The sequence below is a fragment of the Rana temporaria genome, chromosome 8 (assembly GCF_905171775.1).
Source record: "Rana temporaria chromosome 8, aRanTem1.1, whole genome shotgun sequence".
Classification (NCBI taxonomy): Eukaryota; Metazoa; Chordata; class Amphibia; order Anura; family Ranidae; genus Rana; species Rana temporaria.
In genome coordinates, this window is record NC_053496.1 from 189,945,731 (window position 1) to 189,970,275 (window position 24,545).

General features: G+C 48.3%; 1 protein-coding gene across 1 annotated transcript; it reads left to right on the top strand.

The window, feature by feature from the left end:
• The first annotated feature begins 1,822 nt into the window (after window positions 1-1,822).
• On the top strand, window positions 1,823-24,545 carry LOC120909771 (NACHT, LRR and PYD domains-containing protein 3-like). The gene is made up of 9 exons (XM_040321499.1): window positions 1,823-1,953; window positions 6,083-6,140; window positions 8,554-8,823; window positions 13,048-13,083; window positions 14,913-16,623; window positions 17,633-17,797; window positions 19,052-19,252; window positions 21,068-21,259; window positions 24,189-24,545. Exons 2-9 carry the CDS (start codon window positions 6,119-6,121, stop codon window positions 24,205-24,207), a joined length of 2,616 nt encoding a protein of 871 aa, XP_040177433.1. The 5' UTR covers window positions 1,823-1,953; window positions 6,083-6,118; the 3' UTR covers window positions 24,208-24,545.

Below are 24,545 nucleotides of genomic sequence, written 5' to 3' on the forward strand. Positions count from 1 at the left end.
TAGCCTTGAGTCAGCTCCCACAAGGATCCGAGGTACTCTCAAATATGACCAAAACGGCTTCCTGGCACCAAGCTTCCCGTTCCTGGTCAATCCGCGACAAAAGGGAAGGTGGCACATATGGGTATTTGTATCCAAATTCAGTGGCGACCCGTTGGATCACCACCCGATGTAAGCAAGCTAAATTGGGCATGTTCCGCGGGTCTCCTCGTCCCAGCAGCACTAAAGCATCTGGTGCCCTTTTCAAACCGGGCGCAACAAGGGGCACAGGGGTGGTGAGTAAGGTAGAGGGAATAGAAACAGACTCACCGACTCCCCAGGTTAGCTGCCGAACGTTTACGGACTGATGCCGAGACCCACGGGATGCGCTCCGGCCTTGCGATTCCGGGAACCTTGGTTCGAATAAACTTTCCAAAGTGTCCTCATCTTCGGATACAGAATCAAGCTCAGAGGAGTGTAGCTCCTTCGCAGGCACATAGCCGCAGGGCTTGGCGGTGGGATCGTTGACCCGATCCGGTGAGGAATGGCAGGAGGGTAGGTCTCGACCGCAGCCGCGGGAGGCTGAAACAGGCCCCACTTGGATGGAGGTACGCCACACAGAGATCGCTGTGGAGGGGATATTTTCCAAAGTGGTATCGGCCTGTAATTTTGTCACGTCCGGTAGACTGGTCACGTCCGATAAGCTGGTCACGCTTGTTGGGTCATCTTCGGTCATAGGGCTTACCTCTGGAGAGCAGGATGACGGGGTAGCCGATTGCAAGGTCAGGGTTGATGAGACCGAGATGACCTCTATGTTGGAAGCCTCTGACTCTACGAGCTCCGCCGATGGGGATGGCTCCGGCCTGGTGGGTTCCTCCTCCGCGGTGACAGCAGCTGTAATGAAATTCACCCTGTACTCCCTTGGAGTCTTTACGGGTGATGTAGCGACGAACATGTAGGCCCGACAACTCTGGCATCGAGCGAAAGGCTGAACCTTGACGGACAGTTCCTCACACTGAGGGCAGGTCAGTCTCGCCACCTGTCGCCCAGGAGTGGAAACAACACCCCTGGAGCGCAGGCTGACCTACAGGACGTTTCTGGAATGACAGCAGCCCAAATTTGACAAATTGTGAATGGGAGCAAAAAAATAACTCTCCCATTCCCCACTAAATTTAGCATAGTGCCCATACCGGAAGTAAGGGGGCGCTACATGTACATGTACAGTGTAAGCTCCTCTGTACAGAGACTGCTGTGATGTGGGGGGGGGGGGACATTAGAGTGTAAGCTCCTCTGTACAGAGACTGATGTGATGTGGGGGGGGACATTAGAGTGTAAGCTCCTCTGTACAGAGACTGATGTGATGTGGGGGGGAGGGGACATTAGAGTGTAAGCTCCTCTGTACAGAGACTGATGTGACTGTGGGGGGAGGGGACATTAGAGTGTAAGCTCCTCTGTACAGAGACTGCTGTGATGTGGGGGGGGGGGACATTAGAGTGTAAGCTCCTCTGTACAGAGACTGATGTGATGTGGGGGGAGGGGACATTAGAGTGTAAGCTCCTCTGTACAGAGACTGCTGTGACTGTGGGGGGGAGGGGACATTAGAGTGTAAGCTCCTCTGTACAGAGACTGATGTGACTGGCTCAGTGTTCTCTGTACAGCGCTCCGGTATATGTCAGAGCTATATAAATGTAGACTGTTTCTTGGTATCGGAGGTTTCTCTCTCTCTCTCTGGAATGTAGAGAAATATGAGGAAATAGTCATTCGGGGGATATGATTGGTCAGTGGAGGGAAGGGGGAGGGGACAGTAGATTGCTGACAATGAAAAGAGCTCGGCTGTTATTGTGAAATTTACAGAACAGGAAATGGAATTTGGTTTCAGTTTCTATGAAATAAACACGTCGCCATTACACCTCCCTATACCGGGGAGAGGCTGATCTGATTGGCATCTAATGTAGAAGAGAAGAGGAATAAGAGTCGGTGAGTAGTTGGTGTCGGGTGGGTAGGTTTCAGGGGTAGATGACAGGTGAGTAGTTGTTGAGGAGTAGGTGTCGGGGGGGTAGGTGTCGGAGGGGGGGTAGATGTTGGGGGGGTAGGTGTCGGGTGGGTAGGTTTCAGGGGTAGGTGTTGGAGGGCAGATGACAGGTGAGTAGTTGTTGAGGAGTAGGTGTCGGGGGGGTAGATGTTGGGGGGATGTCATCAGAGGGGGGTAGATGTGGGAGGCGGGGTAGATATCGGAGGGGGGTAGATGTTGGGGGGGTAGATGTCGGAGGGGGGTAGATGTCGGGTGGGTAGGTTTCAGGGGTAGATGACAGGTGAGTAGTTGTTGAGGGGTAGATGTCGGGGGGGTAGGTGTTGGAGGAGGGGTAGATGTCGGGGGGTAGATGTCGGGGTATTCTATGATTGGGTGTTAGGAACTCTTTTCATAGATCTGCTCCATAGATTAGGGGAACGGAGATGGAACCATTTCCATATAAATACTGCAGGGAGCGCACAGATAAGAACTTTTATTAAGGATTCTTTTTGTGTTGTAGACTTTTAAGCCGAGTAAACCGTGCGCGTGTACGAGGCTTTGAGGTTTCTCATCAAGAAAACTGCCCAGAATCTCAATGAGGAAAATGGAGAACCTGCTCTCTATTGTCTCGTCGTGAGATTCTCGGCCGTGTTTTCCTGCCGAGAAACCCGAGCGTGTGTATACTTACCTGTCTCCATGGAAACCCGCACATGCTCGAAATGACTTTGACGCATGCGCGACAGCTTCCAAGGCATAGGTAGGGTGAAGCAACATGGCGGTGACGGCATCGAATGCTCGTTGTAGTCTATGACGTCACCGCGTTCGTGCCATGTAAAACAACGGCGGTTCTTTTCAATGGAGTGTCTGTACACCCGGCCGGCAAGAAAATCTTGCCAGGAATCTCGTCAGTAAAAACAACATTTGTTTCCTTAGAATCCGGGCCCGTGTGTCCGGGGCTTTACCCGTAAGAGGTCGTATCACCACCACATACTAGCACAGAGTTTCTCTGGCCAAATCACGGGACCACAGTACCGTCCTGGTACGGGATATAAAGGGGAAGGAGAGGGAGGTTGGGAAGTTCATCATTCAGATATTCATGTTGGTTGTGACTTGTAGGTCAGATCTTTGACTTGTCACATACAATAGATCAGGGGTAAGCAATTAGCGGACCTCCAGTCATTGCAGAACTACAAGTCCCATGAGGCTTAGCAAGACCCTGACAGCCACAAGCATGACATCCAGAGGCAGAGGCATGATAGGACTTGTAGTTTTGCAACAGCTGGAGGTCCACTAATTGCATATCCCTGCAATAGATGAAGAGTGGTCTGGGGTCCTGTATGGTGGCGGCTGGGGGGGGGGGGGGTCATCTACAGTCTGTGTTGGGTATTCATCTAGCTTAGGGTGACCAGATATCCCCTGTTCCCGGGGACAGTCCCCGGATTGAGGACACTGTCCTGGACCAAGTCTGTCCCTGGGTTTACCCCCGGAACAGGGGGCAATTTTAAAGACAGTCAGTGCAGAACTGAAAAAAAATCTGAATTACACACCCCACTCTACGCTCTGTGCCCCTTTCTGTGCCCCTTTCTGATGATCATGTGCTGGTCAGAGAGGAGGGAATATTCCTTCTGGTTTGGGGGGGAAAGCCCATTCAGCTCCGCTCGCATGTTCTTCTGCCTTGGCTCAAGTCCCGGCCAGCCGCCTGCCTGCTTATCTCCTTGCCTTCCTCCGCTCCCCAGAGTGATCTTCCTCCGCTCCCCAGAGTGATCTTCCTCCGCTCCCCAGAGTGATCTTCCTCCGCTCCCCAGAGTGATCTTCCTCCGCTCTCCATAGTGATCTTCCTCCGCTCCCCAGAGTGATCTTCCTCCGCTCCCCAGAGTGATCTTCCTCCGCTCTCAATAGTGATCTTCCTCCGCTCCCCAGAGTGATCTTCCTCCGCTCCCCATAGTGATCTTCCTCCGCTCCCCAGAGTGATCTTCCTCCGCTCCCCAGAGTGATCTTCCTCCGCTCCCCAGAGTGATCTTCTTCCGCTCCCCAGAGTGATCTTCCTCCGCTCCCCAGAGTGATCTTCTTCCGCTCCCCATAGTGATCTTCCTCCGCTCCCCAGAGTGATCTTCCTCCGCTCTCCATAGTGATCTTCCTCCGCTCCCCAGAGTGATCTTCCTCCGCTCCCCAGAGTGATCTTCCTCCGCTCTCCATAGTGATCTTCCTCCGCTCCCCAGAGTGATCTTCCTCCGCTCCCCAGAGTGATCTTCCTCCGCTCTCAATAGTGATCTTCCTCCGCTCCCCAGAGTGATCTTCCTCCGCTCTCCATAGTGATCTTCCTCCGCTCCCCATAGTGATCTTCCTCCGCTCCCCAGAGTGATCTTCCTCCGCTCTCCATAGTGATCTTCCTCCGCTCCCCAGAGTGATCTTCCTCCGCTCCCCATAGTGATCTTCCTCCGCTCCCCAGAGTGATCTTCCTCCGCTCCCCAGAGTGATCTTCCTCCGCTCCCCAGAGTGATCTTCCTCCGCTCCCCAGAGTGATCTTCCTCCGCTCCCCAGAGTGATCTTCTTCCGCTCCCCAGAGTGATCTTCCTCCGCTCCCCAGAGTGATCTTCCTCCGCTCCCCAGAGTGATCTTCCTCCGCTCCCCAGAGTGATCTTCCTCCGCTCCCCAGAGTGATCTTCCTCCGCTCCCCAGAGTGATCTTCTTCCGCTCCCCAGAGTGATCTTCCTCCGCTCCCCAGAGTGATCTTCCTCCGCTCCCCAGAGTGATCTTCCTCCGCTCCCCAGAGTGATCTTCTTCCGCTCCCCAGAGTGATCTTCTTCCGCTCCCCAGAGTGATCTTCCTCCGCTCCCCAGAGTGATCTTCCTCCGCTCCCCAGAGTGATCTTCTTCCGCTCCCCATAGTGATCTTCCTCCGCTCTCCATAGTGATCTTCCTCCGCTCCCCAGAGTGATCTTCCTCCACTCCCCAGAGTGATCTTCCTCCGCTCCCCAGAGTGATCTTCCTCCACCCCCCAGAGTGATCTTCCTCCGCTCCCCAGAGTGATCTTCCTCCGCCCCCCAGAGTGATCTTCCTCCGCTCCCCAGAGTGATCTTCCTCCGCTCCCCAGAGTGATCTTCCTCCGCTCCCCAGAGTGATCTTCCTCCGCTCCCCATAGTGATCTTCCTCCGCTCCCCAGAGTGATCTTCCTCCGCTCCCCAGAGTGATCTTCCTCCGCTCCCCAGAGTGATCTTCCTCCGCTCCCCACCCAGTAGTAGCCAGGGGCCCGGAGAGTAATGCCGCGTACAGACGATCAGACATTCCGACAACAAAACCGTGGATTTTTTTTTCGACGGGATGTTGGCTCAAACTTGTCTCGCACACACATGGTCGCACAAATGTTGTTGGAAATTTCGAACGCCAAGAACGCAGTCACGTACAACGGCACTATTAAAGGGAAGTTCAATACCAGTCGTGTTAGTAAAAGTTTGGCGAGAGACGATTCGTGCTTTTCAGTGACGACTGTGTGATCTCCATTACAAACGCTAGTTTTACCAGACCTAGCGCTCCCGTCTCGTACTTGATTCCGAGCATGCGTGGAATTTTGTGGGTCAGAATTGTCCACACACGCTCGGAATTTTACGAGAATGGATTTTGTTGTCGGAAAATTTGAGAACCAGCTCTCAAATTTTTGTTGTCGGAAAATTCCGACAGCAAATGTCTGACACAGCAAAGGGCCTACACATGGTCGGAAATTTCCGAGCGTGTGTACGCGGCACTAGACTTGACAGGCTGTGATTAAAAAAATCTGGTCACCTTAGAGCCGGTTCACACAGGGGCGACTCAGCTGCCTGACAAGTCACGCTCCCCTCTGTTCAATGGAACTGTTCTAATAGGAACGACTCAAGTCGCTCTGACTTAGAAAAAGGTTCTTGTACGACTTTTTGCAAAGTCGCCTCTGAAGTCGTCTTGAGATCGCCTTGCCGAGTCGCCCCCAAAGTCGTGCCGCCCCCGTGTGAACCGGCTCTTAATATAGCTGTGATATCACTCTGGAGGTCTGATGTCTGGATTTATTATAAAGTGTTACAATGTAATCAGTTTAGCTATAATAATTGTCTCCTTTAATGTCCAGGTCCTCATCTGATCGGGGGGTCTCCTATGATAGACAATGGCGTCCAATGTTCCTGCAGGTGAGAACTACCATCCCGGAGAGGTCTTTGGTGTGACTTGTGTTGTAGAATGTATTTCTATAAATATAATGTAAAACAGAAGGGGGACCGATACCTATACAATTCAGGCACCAGTCAGTCGTCGTGGAGCCAGTAGACTTCCTCAGGGTCGTCTTCTAGTAGGATAATCGAAGGACTGGCTATCTGGAATGTTGATGAAAGTTTGACTCAAACCAGTTTTCCTATTAGCCCTAAAAATGTCCACAATGTCAAGATTTGCCCCCCCATAGACCTTCAGTAGGTGTGAAGAACCCTCGTCCTCAACAGGACTATGTCCCCCGTCCATGCTTCCTCTGTCCAGAACCAGCACTGTCCAAGACTCCTTAACCCACCCAGTCACCAGACCACACCAGTCTTGGAGTACATCAGGAATCGCCCTTTTTATTTGTGATCTCACTCAAATATAGACACAAGGAGGACAATACAAACTGTTACCAGAAACCTAATTAACATGAGCCAATTATATAATCCTAGGTGACTCAGAGACATGACCTTTTAGGACAGACTTGCCGTCTTGTAGCTCAGAAGACACAATCAACAATATCATATATAGAAATGCAGAAAACCTTCTCACAATAGCGGAAGATCTTTATTACAATTACCAATACAAACTGTGACCAGAAACCTAATTAACATGAGCCAATTATATAATCCTAGGTGACTCAGTGGCATGACCTTTAGGACAGACTTGCCGTCTTGTAGCTCAGAAGACACAATCAACATTATCATATATAGAAACATAGAAAACCTTCTCACAATAGCGGAAGATCTAATTACAATAAACAATACAAACTGTGACCAGAAACCTAATTAACATGAGCCAATTATATAATCCTAGGTGACTCAGTGGCATGACCTTTAGGACAGACTTGCCGTCTTGTAGCTCAGAAGACACAATTAACATTATCATATATAGAAACATAGAAAACCTTCTCACAATAGCGGAAGATCTAATTACAATAAACAATACAAACTGTAACCAGAAACCCAATTAACATGAGCCAATTATATAATCCTAGGTGACTCAGAGGCATGAACTTTTAGGACAGACTTGCCGTCTTTTAGCTCAGAAGACACAATCAACGTTATCATAATTAGAAACACAGAAAACCTTCTCACAATAGCAAATCTAATTACAATTAACAATACAAACAGTGATCTCCCCCCTCCTCAACCTAGTAAGCAACAAACTATAGTAGGAGAAGACTGTCCGGCTACATTGTACCCCTACCATTTCACAAAAAAAAGGTCAAAGTGTAAAAACGTCAGGAGACGGCTTGGGACAAGTCCTTTATTAAAAAAGAAAAAAAAAAGATTCCAGCGATGTAATCCATTCTCGATCTCCAGCGATGTAATGCCCCCCCCCCCCCCACACTTTTCAGGGATTCTGGGTTCCACGGGCCCTCCCATCACACTAGGATTAACCACTAAGGGCCATATTCTCAAACAAGTTACGCCGGTGTATCTACTGATACACCGGCGTAAATCGAATTTCCCGCCGGCGTATCATTTTGTATTCACAAAACAAGATACGCCAGATTTAGGCTAGGATCCGACTAGTGTAAGTCACTTACACTGTCGGATCTTAAATGTAATTCGCCGCCGGCTGCTAGGTGGCGTTTACATTCAGGTCTCATTTGTTTATGCAAATGAGCCTGATACGCCGATTCCCAAATGAAATCGTGTCGCGTAACCGTCGCTTACGTCGTTTGCGTAAGCGTAAGGTTACCCCTGCTATATGAGGGGTAACCTTACGCCAGTCCCACGTATGCCATGTTAAGTATGGCGTCGGGTCCGCGTCGTCTTTTCCCGTCGGGTACGTCGTTTTACTAAGTCGTTCTTGAATACGACTTTACGTCAATGACGCACACTTCGGCGTCATTGACGTTTTCCGTCGAGAACTGGAGCATGCGCACTGGGCTATTTTAAGCCCGGCGCATGCGCAGTTCGAACGGCACGGGGCGCGCTTAATTTAAATACAAGCCGCCCCCTTGGAATTACGCAGGGATACGCCGGGCCAATTACACTACGCCGCCCCAAACTACGGAGCAAGTGTTTGGGGAATACAGCACTTGCTCCTGTAAGTTGGGGTGGCGTAGTGTAAATGGCTTACGCGACGCCGCCGCAGGAACTACAAGAATCTGGCCCTAAGTTCCTATTCTAGAATGTTCAAACAGAAATCACCAACCCCTTGGTGAATGGAACCCGGGAAGATTCACTAGCCCTCTAATAAATAATCCATAGAGAACACATATTATCATCAGCACAAACCCCCCACACAAAGTGACTCCCGTCACACCATCTATACACATGTGATCTGTTATATAGGAAGTAGAAGTCATGTGACCATGTGATTTATATTCATGTACTGAAGGTGAGAAGCACTTTGTGGATCAGCACCGGGAGAAGCTCATCCAGCGGATCACTATGATACCTCCAGTGTTGGACATTCTACTACAAGAAGGTCTTCTGACTCAGGAACATTATGACACGGTGAAGGCTAAGGAGACCCCCCAGGAGAAGATGAGGGGTCTGTATCAATTCAGCAGAGGATGGAGCTTCACTGACAAGGACATCTTCTACGGAGCCCTCCAAGCCAGCAACCCCGGGGTCATGGAACACCTGGAAGGAACATCATTATCAGGTAATGTTATTCAGCAGGTCTCCATCACATCAAAGATATGGAGTCGGAGTTCCAGCAAGTAATCGTTAACAGCCGATTTCCCATTGTGGAGACACACGCATAGAGATACTTCTAGGCAGGGCTTTTTTTCTCAAACTATAGGTGCTGGAACCCAACCACGACCCCCCCCCCCCAAAAAAAAACCTGCCCCCACACACATCCTCCAAATCACATCAAATAGTGGGTGTGGTCAGATTTCCCAAACAGTAGGCTTAAATGGCATTAAATACCAGGATTGCATTACATACAGAGTGCAGAGCTCAGGGGGGTTACACACAGAGTGCAGAGTTCAGGGGGGTTACATAAAGGGTGCAGCATTCAGGGGGGTTACATACAGAGTTCAGGGGGGTTACATACAGAGTTCAGGGGGGTCACACACAGAGTGCAGAGTTCAGGGGGTTACATGCAGAGTTCAGGGGGGTTACACACAGAGTGAAGAGTTTAGGGGGGTTATACGTCCGCAAGGTAGCCCCTTGAGCTCCTGGTCTCTCACTGGACTCTCTGATTCACTGACTCTGAATCCCTTGAGCTCTTCAAAGCTTAGTGGTGGTATCTCCTTCAAGCTTCACCCCCGCTTCCCTGTTGATTCCCTGGCTTGGCACTCCAGATACTTCCCAAGCGTCACCCCATTGGCTTGCTGGGTCCCTGGCTTGACACACAAAGCTGCTCTGCAAGTGTCACTTCCGCTGGTTGGGTCCCTGACTTGATCACCGCGGTACAGGAGTTGGGGTGATTTCAGGTGTGGACGTACAGGAATTGGAGATAACCCAAGGTATTAAGGTGCAGGGAGTGGGGTTATTTGAGGTATTAAGGTGCAGGAACTAGAGATGACCTGCAGTAATGGTGCAGGAATTTGGGTGATCCAAGATATGAAGGTGCAGGAAGTGGGGAGGTTTAAGGTGTGATGGTGTAGGAATTGGGAGGAATCTGATGTGTGAAGGTGCAGGAAATGGGGGGATCTGAGATGTGAAGGTTTAGGAATTGGGGTGTTCTAAGGTGCGAAGATGACCCAAGGTAAGAAGGTGCTGTAATTAGAGATGACCTGAGGTAATGGTACAGGAATCGGGGTGATTTGAGGTTTGAAGATTCAGGAATTGGAGATGACCCAAAGGTATGACCTGCAGTAACGGTGCAGGAATTGGGGTGATCCAATGTATGAAGGTGCAGAAATTGGGGTGGTTTAAGGTGTGAATATGCAGGAATTGGGGTGATTTGAGGTGCGAAGGTGCAGAAATTGGGGTGATTTGAGGTGCGAAGGTGCAGAAATTGGGGGGATTTGAGGTGCGAAGGTGCAGAAATTGGGGGGATTTGAGGTGTAAGGGTATACAAGTTGGAGATGATCTGAGGTAAAAGTGCAGGAATTGGAGATGACCTGAGGAGTGAAGGTGCAGAAAGTGGGGGGAACTAAGGTGTGAAGGTGCTGGAATTGGGGTGATCTTTGGAGTGAAGGTGCATGAATTTGAGAGCATCTGAGGTGTGAAGATGCAGGAATGGGAGATGACCTGAGGTGTGAAGGCGCAGAAAGTGGGGTAATCTGTGGTGTGAAGGTGCAGGAATTGGGGTGATCTTCGGGGTGAAGTTACAGGAATTGGGGTGATCTTCGGGGGGGAAGTTACAGGAATTGGGATGATCTTCGGGGGGGAAGTTACAGGAATTGGGGTGATCATCGGGGTGAAGGTACAGGAATTGGGGTGATCATCGGGGTGAAGTTACAGGAATTGGAGAGGATCTTCGGGGTGAAGTTACAGGAATTGGAGAGGATCTTTGGGGTGAAGTTACAGGAATTAGAGAGGATCTTCGGGGTAAAGTTACAGGAATTGAGGTGATCTTAGGGGTGAAGTTACAGGAATTGGAGATGATCTTCGGGGGGGAAGTTACAGGAATTGGAGAGGATCTTCGGGGTGAAGTTACAGGAATTGGGATGATCTTCGGGGTGAAGTTACAGGAATTGGAGATGATCTTCGGGGTGAAGTTACAGGAATTGGAGAGGATCTTCGGGGTAAAGTTACAGGAATTGGAGAGGATCTTCGGGGTGAAGTTACAGGAATTGGAGATGATCTTCGGGGTGAAGTTACAGGAATTGGGATGATCTTCGGGGTGAAGTTACAGGAATTGAGGTGATCTTCGGGGTGAAGTTACAGGAATTGAAGAGGATCTTTGGGGTGAAGTTGCAGGAATTGGGGTGATCTTCGGGGTGAAGTTAAAGGAATAGGAGAGGATCTTCGGGGTGAAGTTACAGGAATTGGGGTGATCTTCGGGGTGAAGGTGCAGGAATTGGGGTGATCTTCAGGGTGAAGTTACAGGAATTGGGGTGATCTTCGGGGTGAAGTTACAGGAATTGGAGAGGATCTGTGGTGTGAAGTTACAGGAATTGGAGAGGATCTTCGGGGTGAAGTTACAGGAATTGGGGTGATCTTCGGGGTGAAGTTACAGGAATTGGGGTGATCTTCAGGGTGAAGTTACAGGAATTGGAGAGGATCTTCAGGGTGAAGTTACAGGAATTGAAGAGGATCTTCGAGGTGAAGATGCAGGAATGGGAGATGACCTGAGGTGTGAAGGCGCAGAAAGTGGGGTAATCTGTGGTGTGAAGGTGCAGGAATTGGGGTGATCTTCGGGGTGAAGTTACAGGAATTGGGGTGATCTTCGGGGGGGAAGTTACAGGAATTGGGATGATCTTCGGGGGGGAAGTTACAGGAATTGGGGTGATCATCGGGGTGAAGGTACAGGAATTGGGGTGATCATCGGGGTGAAGTTACAGGAATTGGAGAGGATCTTCGGGGTGAAGTTACAGGAATTGGAGAGGATCTTTGGGGTGAAGTTACAGGAATTAGAGAGGATCTTCGGGGTAAAGTTACAGGAATTGAGGTGATCTTAGGGGTGAAGTTACAGGAATTGGAGATGATCTTCGGGGGGGAAGTTACAGGAATTGGAGAGGATCTTCGGGGTGAAGTTACAGGAATTGGGATGATCTTCGGGGTGAAGTTACAGGAATTGGAGATGATCTTCGGGGTGAAGTTACAGGAATTGGAGAGGATCTTCGGGGTAAAGTTACAGGAATTGGAGAGGATCTTCGGGGTGAAGTTACAGGAATTGGAGATGATCTTCGGGGTGAAGTTACAGGAATTGGGATGATCTTCGGGGTGAAGTTACAGGAATTGAGGTGATCTTCGGGGTGAAGTTACAGGAATTGAAGAGGATCTTTGGGGTGAAGTTGCAGGAATTGGGGTGATCTTCGGGGTGAAGTTAAAGGAATAGGAGAGGATCTTCGGGGTGAAGTTACAGGAATTGGGGTGATCTTCGGGGTGAAGGTGCAGGAATTGGGGTGATCTTCAGGGTGAAGTTACAGGAATTGGGGTGATCTTCGGGGTGAAGTTACAGGAATTGGAGAGGATCTGTGGTGTGAAGTTACAGGAATTGGAGAGGATCTTCGGGGTGAAGTTACAGGAATTGGGGTGATCTTCGGGGTGAAGTTACAGGAATTGGGGTGATCTTCAGGGTGAAGTTACAGGAATTGGAGAGGATCTTCAGGGTGAAGTTACAGGAATTGGGGTGATCTTCAGGGTGAAGTTAAAGGAATTGAAAAGGATCTTCGGGGTGAAGATACAGGAATTGGGGTGATCTTCGAGGTGAAGTTACAGGAATTGGGGTGATCTTCGGGGTGAAGGAATTGGAGAGGATCTGAGGTCTCTGGCACGCTATTCTTCACTGGTCCAACGTTTGACCAATTCTTGTAAATGGACACTCAATGTAGACACAGTTGGAGACTCTTTTGACCTTTTTATTTCCAGGATAGAAGGTTTTTATGGATAATAAACCAACATTTTAGAAGTGATGTTCTCTAGCGGTCTCCTAAGTCCTCCTACAATTTGGTGCTTAGACTTGCTGGAACTCTTCTACTCTTGGTCACCTTTCTTAGAAGGACTACAATATGTGGTGAAGTTCTCAGCTAATAAATTAAGACAGGTCCACACTTTGGGTTTATTGGCCATTCTGGCCATGTGACCTTCTCACAATCATATGATTACTCCTCCGAGGAGCTTTATGTTCAGATGGATTTCTTTACTGAGAGGGTCTCAGATTGAATCCTTGTCCCACATAAGTGTCAATTGATTTAGCCATCACCATTGTTTTGGTGTAGATCGGATTAACAATTTTACTCGACTAATTGTGGAAATTTTTCTTTAGGATTACGGAAGATCGTGGCTGATGATCGAATTCAAGGTGCGTAAAATCTACAAAACACAAACATGTATAAAAAACGTCAAAACTTTTTTTGTAGTTTTTGGATAGAGTACGGAAGGGTAAAGGCAACTGACCCAGTATGGCCGTATTCCCGCCATGGTTGCTGAATGCCAGAGCCCAGTCACAATTGAGACCTTTGCCACCCTGGTAGTTCTGCCACCGGTGTTGGTATTTTTTTATTTTTGTTGTTTATTTTTTAACCATATTATTTTACTTATTTACAGTGTTATATTTTATAACTTTTTACATATTTTTAGGACCCACATTGAGGGCTTTGGTGAAATATCGGGAGTCTAAACAGACCCATGATGTCTCAAGCCTCGTACACACGACCGGTTTTCCCGTCGGGAAAACTGTCATGAGAGCTTTTGGCCGGGAAAACCGGGACGTATGTACGCTCCATCGCAGTTTTCCCAACAGGAAAAGTGCCGGGAAAAAAAAATAGAACCAGCTCTCTTTTTTTCCGCCGGAATTCCGGCGGTCTTTTTCCCAGCAGTTTTCCTATGTGAAAAACTGCAATGGAGCGTACACACGGCCAGGATTCCCGACCAAAGCTCCATCGCAGTTTTCCTGTCAAGGAAAACCTCGGGTGTGTAGGGGGAAAAGCTTACCGAGCAGGTTCTCGGCTTTCCCTCGGGATTCCCAGCGGACCTTTTCCGCTGGGAATCCCGTACGTGTGTACTAGGCATCACTGTTAAGACAGAGAAAGGGAGTGAGAACATATTCATCAGTCCCTTTTTCTGGGGCCTCAGCTTCACAGAATGAATAAACAGGAAGAGCTCTGTACAGAGGCTCACTGACTCTATCCATTAAGACAAGGAAGAAGTCGGGATATGGTACATTTACCAGCCCTTTCCCTGCTCCCTATCCCGACAGATCCCCCGCAGCAAGCCGGCGGGAGGTGGGGAGGAAACCCAGCAGCACTGCAGGAGGGCAAGGGGGGAGGCCAGGAGAGAGCGCACAGGAGCCTGGGGCAGCAGGTCGGCAGGTGGCAGCAACAGCCTGTAGAGCAGGGGTGGCCAACATGTGGCCCGCGGAGCCTTCTGTTGTGGCCCGTGACCTCCTGCTCTGGAATGGTGGGATGTCAAGCCCAGAGCGCAGGGTGCCGACCCGCTACACCACACCATCAGTGTTGTGAATGAAGCTGGTGGTAGAGGAAGAAAACAGCTGCAGTGCAGAGCCCCTTAAGCCGATGCTTCCTCTACTGTGCCGGTGTTTGCCACAGGTGGAGTCTATGGCAAAAGTTCAGCTAACCTGCAGGATAAATACAGGTGCACTACGCTGCACCCGCGGTGTGGGTAAACCGCAGCACTTCAGTGTGAAAGCAGTCTTAGGCCCTTTTCACACGATCAGCCCGACCAAATGGGACCCTCAATTCACCTCCTATAGAGCGACAGATGTCTGTTTACGCCTGCCTACCTCCAATCCAAAAAAACAGAAGAAAATTTGTCCCCTTTCATCTGTGCCTATAAAGTAGCCGTGACCTGTCATCCGCCCGCTCTGCTCATTGTGGCCCTTGACTGGTTACCAAGTTGCTTAAGTGGCCCTCGCTCTTCAAAAGGTTGGGCACCCCTGCTGTAGAGGAACCAATGCCCTCCATTTCCCTCCTGCAGCAACTAAATGTCTACCGGGGGAGTGGAGGAGAAGCGCCCCTCTTTTTCAGTCATACAGGGGGTCACATGGGCCCCCTGGAGCATAAGACAGGGTCGCAATGGCAACCCCTGTATGTACGCCCCTAAGTAGACTCCCTTAAGTCTTTTTGAGCAATATTTAACTATTGTATTTTTTTTTTGTTTTCTTTACGTCAGACTTGAGTATACAATACATGACATCTATGAAAGAGAGATATGGACGTGTCAAAGAACATAACTCACGTATTGGGGAATCTGTTAATCTAGACAAAAGATATACACAGCTCCTGCTGATAAAGAACTATCAGAACCAGCAAGAGAGAGAGTTTGGAATAAGTAGTATAAGGCCTCTTCAACGAAGAGATGACAGATCTTCTGCTGAAGACTCCCCAACCACCATCCAGGCTCTCTTCGATCCTGATAAGGATGGCTTTACTCCTAAGATAGTGGTGCTACAAGGACCTGCCGGGATTGGCAAAACCATGACTTCCCAGAAGATCGTACTGGACTGGGCCTCTGGGAATCTCTTTCAAGACTGTTTTGATTTTGTGTTTAGTCTGAGCTGTAGAGAACTCAATAACATACCCAGAAAAATAAGCCTTGCGGGACTTCTGTCCAGACTGTGTACATTGCAATGTCCGGAGGAGATGATGAGGTCAGTTCTGAGTAACCCTAGAAAGTTACTCTTCATCATTGATGGTTTGGATGAGCTCAGATGGTCTCTGGAGGATCCATCGGAGGTTTGTGAGGATCCTTTTCAGGAAACCCACCTCAAAGTTATTTTGAGAAGTTTACTCAACAAACAAGTTCTTTATGGATCTTCTGCGATCGTCACCACAAGACCGTTCGTGCTGAAGGAACTGGAAAACCTCCTCCAACAGTCACGCCATGTGGAAATTCTGGGATTTACAGAAGAAGATTGTGAGAAATACGTCTACAATTTCTTTGATGATAAAGATGTAGCAGAGAAGGTTCTTGGATTAATAAAAGAGAATCGGATTATATTCGCCATGTGCTCCATCCCTATCTCATGCTGGATTGTGTGTACTGTGATGAAACAAGAAATGAAAAGGGACTTTGATTTATCCCGGTGCAGAACAACCACCTCCATCTACGTCCTCTACCTGAAGGGTCTGATAAAGTACCACGGGAGGAAGCAACTGGTGCTCACGTGTCTAAGGCGGGTGTGCGCTTTAGCCAATGAGGGAGTTTTTAGGAAGCAAATTCTATTTGAGGAGGCGGATCTGAGAAGACATGGACTCTCCATGACAGAGGTGGAGTCTGTATTTCTGAATGAGAGCATCTTTCACCAGGACATTGGGGTTAGCACCTCCTACGGCTTCATTCACCTGACTGTCCAGGAATTCTTTGCTGCTCTGTATTACGTGCTGGAAGAGGCACTGGCGGCGGACCAGGAGGTCTCTAGAGCAAAAGAAGTTCTTTCCTCCCCGCATATGTATTTTGGGAAACCTTTCATTTCAACCTTTCATGTTCAACCCCATTTATCATTAATGGTTCAATTTCTGTACGGCCTCTCAGATATTAATCAGGCGAAGGAATTGTCCGAAATTCTGAGCTGTGATATTTCATTCCAAGCCACTCCTGCCATGAGAAGCTGGCTTGGTTCATTTTCATTTGATGTAGAGTTGACCAATGACCGGGTTTGCTGCTTGTATGAGATGCAGGATGAGAACGTAGTGAGGAAAGTGATGTCTGTCATGGAATTCTTTAAAGTTAGTTTCTCCCGGGACATGAACTGTGTTCGGCAACTGGTCTACTTCTTGAAGAACTGCAAACCTTTTCAAAGGATGCAATTTTCCTGCGAAAAAATGGACAGCAAGGATCTGCAAATGTTATTTCCATTCCTGCAAAAATGTTCATTGATTGAGTGAGTACTTCTTTAAACTTTTTCATTACAAAAATCACAATACATAACTACTTCGTCATGTTATCTTATAAAATCCTACCAGTGCTTGAACGGTCAGTCCACCCCTGGACATGACTGAGGGTGGGTTTCCTGATGGGGCTCCCTAGTGGCATGGGGCCCTCGGGCAGTGCTTGAACGGTCAGTCCGCCCCTGGACATGACTCAGGGTGGGTTTCCTGAAGGGGCTCCCTAGTGGCATGGGGCCCTCGGGCAGTGCCCGAGTGGTCAGTCCGCCCCTGGACATGACTCAGGGTGGGTTTCCTGATGGGGCTCCCTAGTGGCATGGGGCCCTCAGGCAGTGCCCGAGTGGTCAGTCCACCCCTGGACATGACTCAGGGTGGGTTTCCTGATGGGGCTCCCTAGTGGCATGGGGCCCTCGGGCAGTGCTTGAACGGTCAGTCCGCCCCTGGACATGACTCAGGGTGGGTTTCCTGAAGGGGCTCCCTAGTGGCATGGGGCCCTCGGGCAGTGCCCGAGTGGTCAGTCCGCCCCTGGACATGACTCAGGGTGGGTTTCCTGATGGGGCTCCCTAGTGGCATGGGGCCCTCAGGCAGTGCCCGAGTGGTCAGTCCGCCCCTGGACATGACTCAGGGTGGGTTTCCTGATGGGGCTCCCTAGTGGCATGGGGCCCTCAGGCAGTGCCCGAGTGGTCAGTCCGCCCCTGGACATGACTCAGGGTGGGTTTCCTGATGGTGACATCGGTGGACCATGTCTATGCAATGAACATTCTCACACCCGCTTGTAGTCTCCATGGGTAGAGTGTGAGAAGGTGACAACAAAGGAGTACAGAGAGCTGTCACCCTAAAACAGGAAGTCCCTGAACAAGGACCGGCGGGATCACCGGGGACTATTTGAATGAAAGCTGCAGATTTAAAAAATAATTGAAAATGACTTTTGAAATGACATGAAGGTGTTAAATCTTTATTGGATTTCAGTGATTGGCTGACGTCTACTTGGTGGTATCTCTGTAGGTTTAAATGTGACGCCTCCATAGTAAGTGAAGGTCTCCTGTCTTTGATGTCAACAAGCAAATCTCTGAAAAAGCTGGTCCTGTTTCGCCCCTCTCTGGAAGATTTTGAAGTCTGCGATTTATGCGATGCGCTCAGACGTCCCGGATGTACACTGGAGATGGTCAGGTGAGAATTATATTATAAATTTAAATTAAAAACTGTCTGTGTGAGGGGCTCAGACCCTGGGCTGTACCAGGCCAGAGGTGAAAATTATACTATAAGTCAGGAATCTCCAAACTACGGCCCTCCAGCTGTTGTGAAACTACACGTCCCATGAGGCATTGTAAAACTCTGACATTCACAGACATGACTGGGCATGATGGGAATTGTAGTTCCTGAACAACTGGAGGGCCATAGTTAGGAGACCCCTGCAAATATCCGCTTGCCGCCAAGCAACATACGGGTACGTCGGGGTACAGGGAAGTTGGGCATGTTGGGTACAGGGACATGGGTTATGGGTACATCAGGTACAGTGGCGCTGAGCAGGGGTACCTCGGGTACCGGGACATTGGGTACAGGTGCATTGGGTAAGGCTACATCGGTTACAGGGATGCTGGCTAGGGGTACGTCAGGTACAGGAACATTGGGTATGGGTACGTCAGGTACAGGAACATTGGGTATGGGTACGTCGGGTACAGGGTTGGGTATGGGTACATCGGGTACAGGGACCTGGGTAGGGGTACACTGGGTACAGGGACATTGGGTATGGGTGCGTCGGGTACAGGGATGTTGGGTATGGGTACGTCGGATACAGGAACATTGGATATGGTTTTGTCGGGGACAGGGACGCTGGGTAGGGGAACATCGGGTACAGGGATGTTGGGTACATGTACGTTGGGTACAGGGACATTGGGTACGGGTACAGGGAAGTTGGGTACGATTAAGTCGGGTACAGGGAAGCTGAGCATGGGTACCTCAGGTACAGGGACATTGGGTATGGCTACATCAGTTACAGGGATGCTGGGTAGGGGTACATCAGGTACAGGAGCGTTGGATACAGGTACGTCGGGTACAGGGTTGGGTATGGGTACGTCGGGTACAGGGACACTGAGTAGGGGTACATTGGGTACGGGTTGGACTTGTTGGACCAATTTCGTTATTTCACATTCATTTAAATTCCTTACTATTGTGATTTGGATACATCCGAATCCCCCGAAAAAACAATTTTTTGTGCAAATTTTTTATTGAAATGAAACACATCGCACATGTCTAGTCATATGACCGACTTCCATCGCCAAGTTCTCTGTGGGAGGGTAAGCAGAGAGAACTCTATGCCGGCTCGGTCACATTTTACATGGCATTCATAAAATAAAGCTGCAATATAACTGATTAACATTCAGGCTGGTGATTGGTCGGTGACATTATCTGTTCCCTCTACAGGTTCTGCTGCAACTTGAACCAGAAGACGTGTGACAAAATCTACTCTTTACATGGGATTCAGACCAAACTGGATGTGATGTTTTATATTGAAGATGAGATGTCGGTATACGAAGCACAGAGAAAGTTTGAGAGACTCCGCCTCCTAGGACGCGTTTTACATACCTGCTCCTTGTGGTGCCAGCGACTGAACCAATTAATCGGGTGAGAAATGTGGAACACATGGGGCAGAAAGGAGTTCCATGATGGTGGATGATTTTACATTATTTGTTGCAATTCCAGTGTGTGTCCAGATCAGCTCTCCAAGTACCACTAACAGTAGATGATAGAAAATGGCCAATGATCAGTGGTGGGTAGTCAATGGCCAATGATGAATAGTCAGTGATCAGTGGTGGATAGTCAATGGCCAATGATCAGTGGTGGATAGTCAATGGTCAATGATCAGTGGTCAGTGATCAGTGGTGGATAGTCAATAGCCAATGATCAATGGTCAGTGATCAGTGGTGGAGAGTCAATGGTCAATGATTAATGGTGGTCAATGGCCAATGATCAATGGTCAATAATCAGTGGTGGATAGTTAATGGCCAATGATCAATTATCAGTGGTGGGTAGTCAATGGCCAATGATGAATAGTCAGTGATCAGTGGTGGATAGTCAATGGTCAATGATCAGTGGTGGATAGTCAATGGCCAATGATGAATAGTGAGTGATCAGTGGTGGATAGTCAATGACCAATGATCAGTGGTGGGTAGTCAATGGCCAATGATGAATAGTCAGTGATCAGTGGTGGATAGTCAATGATCAATGGTAGATAGTCAATGGCCAATGATCAATGGTCAGTGATCAGTGGTGGATAGTCAATGATCAGTGGTGGATAGTCAATGATCAGTGGTGGATAGTCAATGGCCAATGATGAATATTCAGTGATCAGTGGAGGATAGTCAATGGCCAATGATGAATAGTCAGTGATCAGTGGTGGAGAGTCAATGGCCAATGATCAATGATCAGTGGTGGAGAGTCAATGGCCAATGATCAATGATCAGTGGTGGAGAGTCAATGGCCAATGATCAATGATCAGTGGTGGAGAGTCAATGGCCAATGACCAATAGTCAGTGATCAGTGGTGGAGAGTCAATGGCCAATGACCAATAGTCAGTGATCAGTGGTGGATAGTCAATGGCCAATGGTCAGTGGTGGATAGTCAATGGCCAATGATCAGTGGTGGAGAGTCAATGGCCAATGATCAATGGTCAGTGGTGGATAGTCAATGGCCAATGATCAGTGGTGGAGAGTCAATGGTCAATGATTAATGGTGGTCAATGGCCAATGACCAATAGTCAGTGATCAGTGGTGGAGAGTCAATGGCCAATGACCAATAGTCAGTGATCAGTGGTGGATAGTCAATGGCCAATGGTCAGTGGTGGATAGTCAATGGCCAATGATCAGTGGTGGAGAGTCAATGGTCAATGATTAATGGTGGTCAATGGCCAATGACCAATAGTCAGTGATCAGTGGTGGAGAGTCAATGGCCAATGACCAATAGTCAGTGATCAGTGGTGGATAGTCAATGGCCAATGGTCAGTGGTGGAGAGTCAATGGCCAATGATCAATGGTCAGTGGTGGATAGTCAATGGCCAATGATCAGTGGTGGAGAGTCAATGGTCAATGATTAATGGTGGTCAATGGCCAATGATCAATGGTCAGTGATCAGTGGTGGATAGTCAATGGCCAATGATCAATGGTCAGTGATGGATAATCAATGCTTGATGGTCAATGGTTAATGATCAATGGTTGATGATCAATGGTCAGTTGTTAATGATCAATGCTTCATAGTCAACAGCCAGTGGTCAAGAATCCATGGTTGATAATTAATGGTCGATGGTCAGTGGTTAATGATCAATGCTTGATGGTCAGTGGTCAATGATCAAGGGTCACTAGTCAACAGTCGATGGTCAGTACAATGTGTGTGTGTTTCTTGGACAAAATTTGAACCCTAATCATTAACATTTCTGTCTGTTAGATATAAGGTCACAGATGACGATGGAGATGAGGAGATCTGGATATACACTTTGTCACTGACCACCCTACGCCACAAGTGTCTGTCCACCGTACCAGCTTCCCTTGTTCAGTTCCAGCATGATCCAAGTTCCCTTGGTCCACCCATTCATAGGTGTGAGCTTCCAGTCTGGGTGGAAAACTTATTCATACTCAGGTACCAACAGACATAAACTCAGGGGACAATCCCCCCTATTTTTATAATGACACAGGGCGGGGTAAACTACATTCCGTAATAAGAGACACACAGGGGTATTCAACTTCTCATCAGTAGACTGCCCTCTCCACCCTTCCCACTGGTCTAAATGCTAGAAACAAACATCCCATAATAGGTGGCTCCCAAGGCAGAGAGAAACAATAGAACAATGGGAAACAGCCACACTCCAAACAATCTAGTAAAAAGTCCACAACAGTCAATGAGACCAAACTCATAAATCATATCAGCAGTTGGAAAGGTGAAATTATTTATCTTGATTTATTTCTGGAGGGATATTTTTCAGAAATATTAATGTCCCAAGTGAAAAAGCCCCCTTCACTCTTTCAGCACAAACCACACACAGAATCAAGGACAACAAATGCTGCGTCCAGTGTGGTTCTATGGTGAGTCGGGTTAAGCAGACCCAACTGGGGTTCTCGGTCACCCTGTGGCCCCCTAATAGACACAGGATGACTTACACAGAAGAGGGGTCGGGGAGCTGGACAAGGAGTTTCCAGTGCTCTTCAAGGTTAGCTGGGTTCCACAAGCCCCCCGGCCAAACGGACTCCCGTCACACCCTTTTATAAAGGTAATTTATATATACTGGTACAGTTGAACCTCAGATTACGAGGATAATCCGTTCCAGGAGAATGCTCGTAATCCAAAGTACTCGCATATCAAAGCGAGTTTTCCCATTGAAGTCAATGGAAATGAAAATAATTAGTTCCGCATTGACTTCAATGGGATGCAATACCGTATGTGGCCAGAGGTGGGGGGGGGGGGGACGCCGGAGAGCCTCGGAAACGGCTGGAAAGGCCCGAGGACACCTCGGCTGACCTTGACAAACGTCGGAAAGGCTCGGAAACTGAGTATTTCTGTGTCTTTCAGAGCATTGCCGAACGGTGGCGATCGCTGCCGTTCGACTCTGCTCAGCTCCGGCGCCCCCGTACGTCAGGACAAATGCGGTACTGCAGGCCCTATTAGGTTGAATTCTGCTCGTCCAGAACTGAACGGAGAACTCCACATGAGGTCTGACCAGAGGTGGCAGAATTATAGCTTTGTCCCTGGAGTGTATCCCTTTTTTTATGCATGCTAATATTCTGCCGGCTATGGTAGCTGCAGCTTGGCACTCTACTAGCACCCCCATATCCTTCTCCATCCTTGACTCCCCCATCGGTTCTCCACCCAGTGAGTATTTTTCATGAATGTTTTTTGACCCCCAAGTGCGTTACTTTACATTTCTCCACATTAAACCTCATTTGCCATTTGTCTGCCCATTTCTTTTATTTTATTCAGAACATTCTGCAAAATTTCCATGTCCTGATGAGAGTTTATTACTCTGCTTATGTTGTGTCTTCCGCAAAGACTGACACTGAACTATTCATCTCATACTCTATATCAGGGATCCTCAAACTACGGCCCTCCAGCTGTTGCAGAACTACACATCCCATGAGGCATTGTAACACACTGACATTCACAGACATGACTGGGCATGATGGGAATTGTAGTTCCTGAACAACTGGAGGGCCATAGTTTGAAGACCCATGATTTACGAATATGTTGAATAGATTTGGTCCCAAGACAGAACCTTGGGGTACCCCCCCCTCACCACTCCAGACCAGTCTGAGTACACGTTATTTATCACTACCCTTTGGACCCGTCCCTGTAACCATTTTTTTTTTACCCACGAACAAACCCTACGGCCCAAGCCTGCCGACCTCAGCTTGTAAATTAAGCGTCTATGGGGGGACTGTATAAAATGCTTTTGAAAAGTCCAGATACACCACATTCACAGCAATCCCCCATCTAGATGGCTACTTACTTCCTCGTAGAATGTTAGCAGATTGGTCTGGCAGGAACGACCCTTCATAAACCCATGCTGATTACTACTAATGATATTGTTCTCCTCAGTAAAACTTTGGATATAGTCCCTAATTATCCCATCCAATAATTTACATACTATTAATGTTAGGCTGACTGGCCTATAATTCCCAGGAATATGTCTCTGCCCTTTTTTTTTAATATTGTACCAAGTTGACCTTTTTCCAATCAGCTGGTACCAATCCTGTCAGTATGCTGTCCACAAAGATCAGGAACAATGGCCTGGCTATAACCTGAGTGAGTTCTCTGAGGACTCGCGGGTGTAAGCCACCTGGTCCTGGTAATTTATTTATGGTAAATTTATTAAGTATTCCCTTGACTCCGAATTTAGCCACGTAGGTATGTCTTGTGTTGTGCCACTAAAGCCTTGTACATACGATAGGAAAACTTCCCGACCAAAGCTTCATCACAGTTTTCCTGTCGGGAAAGCCTCTCGTGTGTAGGGGGGAAAAGTGACTGAGAAGGTTCTTGGCTTTCCCCTCAGAATTTTCCCATCTGAAATCCCGCATGTTGGAAAACCCTTCTTTTTTCTGTGTACAAACTGAGGAGAAGGCGGCATTTAGTAGAGTTGCCTTCTTTGTGTCATCTGTAACCATCCTCCCATCCTCGTCTTTTATGTGTGCAATGTGCTCCGAATTACTCTTAATATATCTAAAAAACATTTTTGGGGTTATTTTTCCTTTCTTTTGCTATGTGTCTCTCGTCAAAAAGGGAGAGTATCACCTCTGTTAACTAACTATAAGAGTAAATAAAATGTGCCAGCATCCCGTTTAATATGTAGAAGGTGAGACCCAGCTAGGGATACAAGAGGCTGCTTGAGGCCAATTGGCATCAACACTAATGGGTCAACAAGGGGGGTGTTGGTTGGGACTTTCGAGGCACTGATAGGCAAACATGTGTGTCTCGTAATCTTTTTTTTTTTCAGCCGTCCTGATTGCGATTTTACATTTCTTATTTCATTCCTTGTAGTGCAGGAATGCTGGCACTAACCCTTTATGTTTTTTTAAAGGTCATACTTTTCTCCTTGATGAGGCTACTCACATTACGGAGGAAGAAAAAAAATCCTGGACAGCCGCAGGACTAACAAGCATTACTGGACAGACAGAACCGATCTTTTCACTATGGCAGCGGGCTGTGGGCAACTTGCAAAATGAACTTTCGCCTACGGTGGGCGCTGCTGTATCCGGAAAAGGTTACAGATTCCACCACTACATGAAAATTGGACAGCAAATGTCTTCTTTCAAAAAAAGATGGAGACATTCCATGGAACTCACCAAGGATTACATATAGAGCCAGATTCAGGTAGCTTGGCGTATCGTTGAGCGGGTGTAGCGCATCTCATATGCGCTACGCCGATGTAACATAG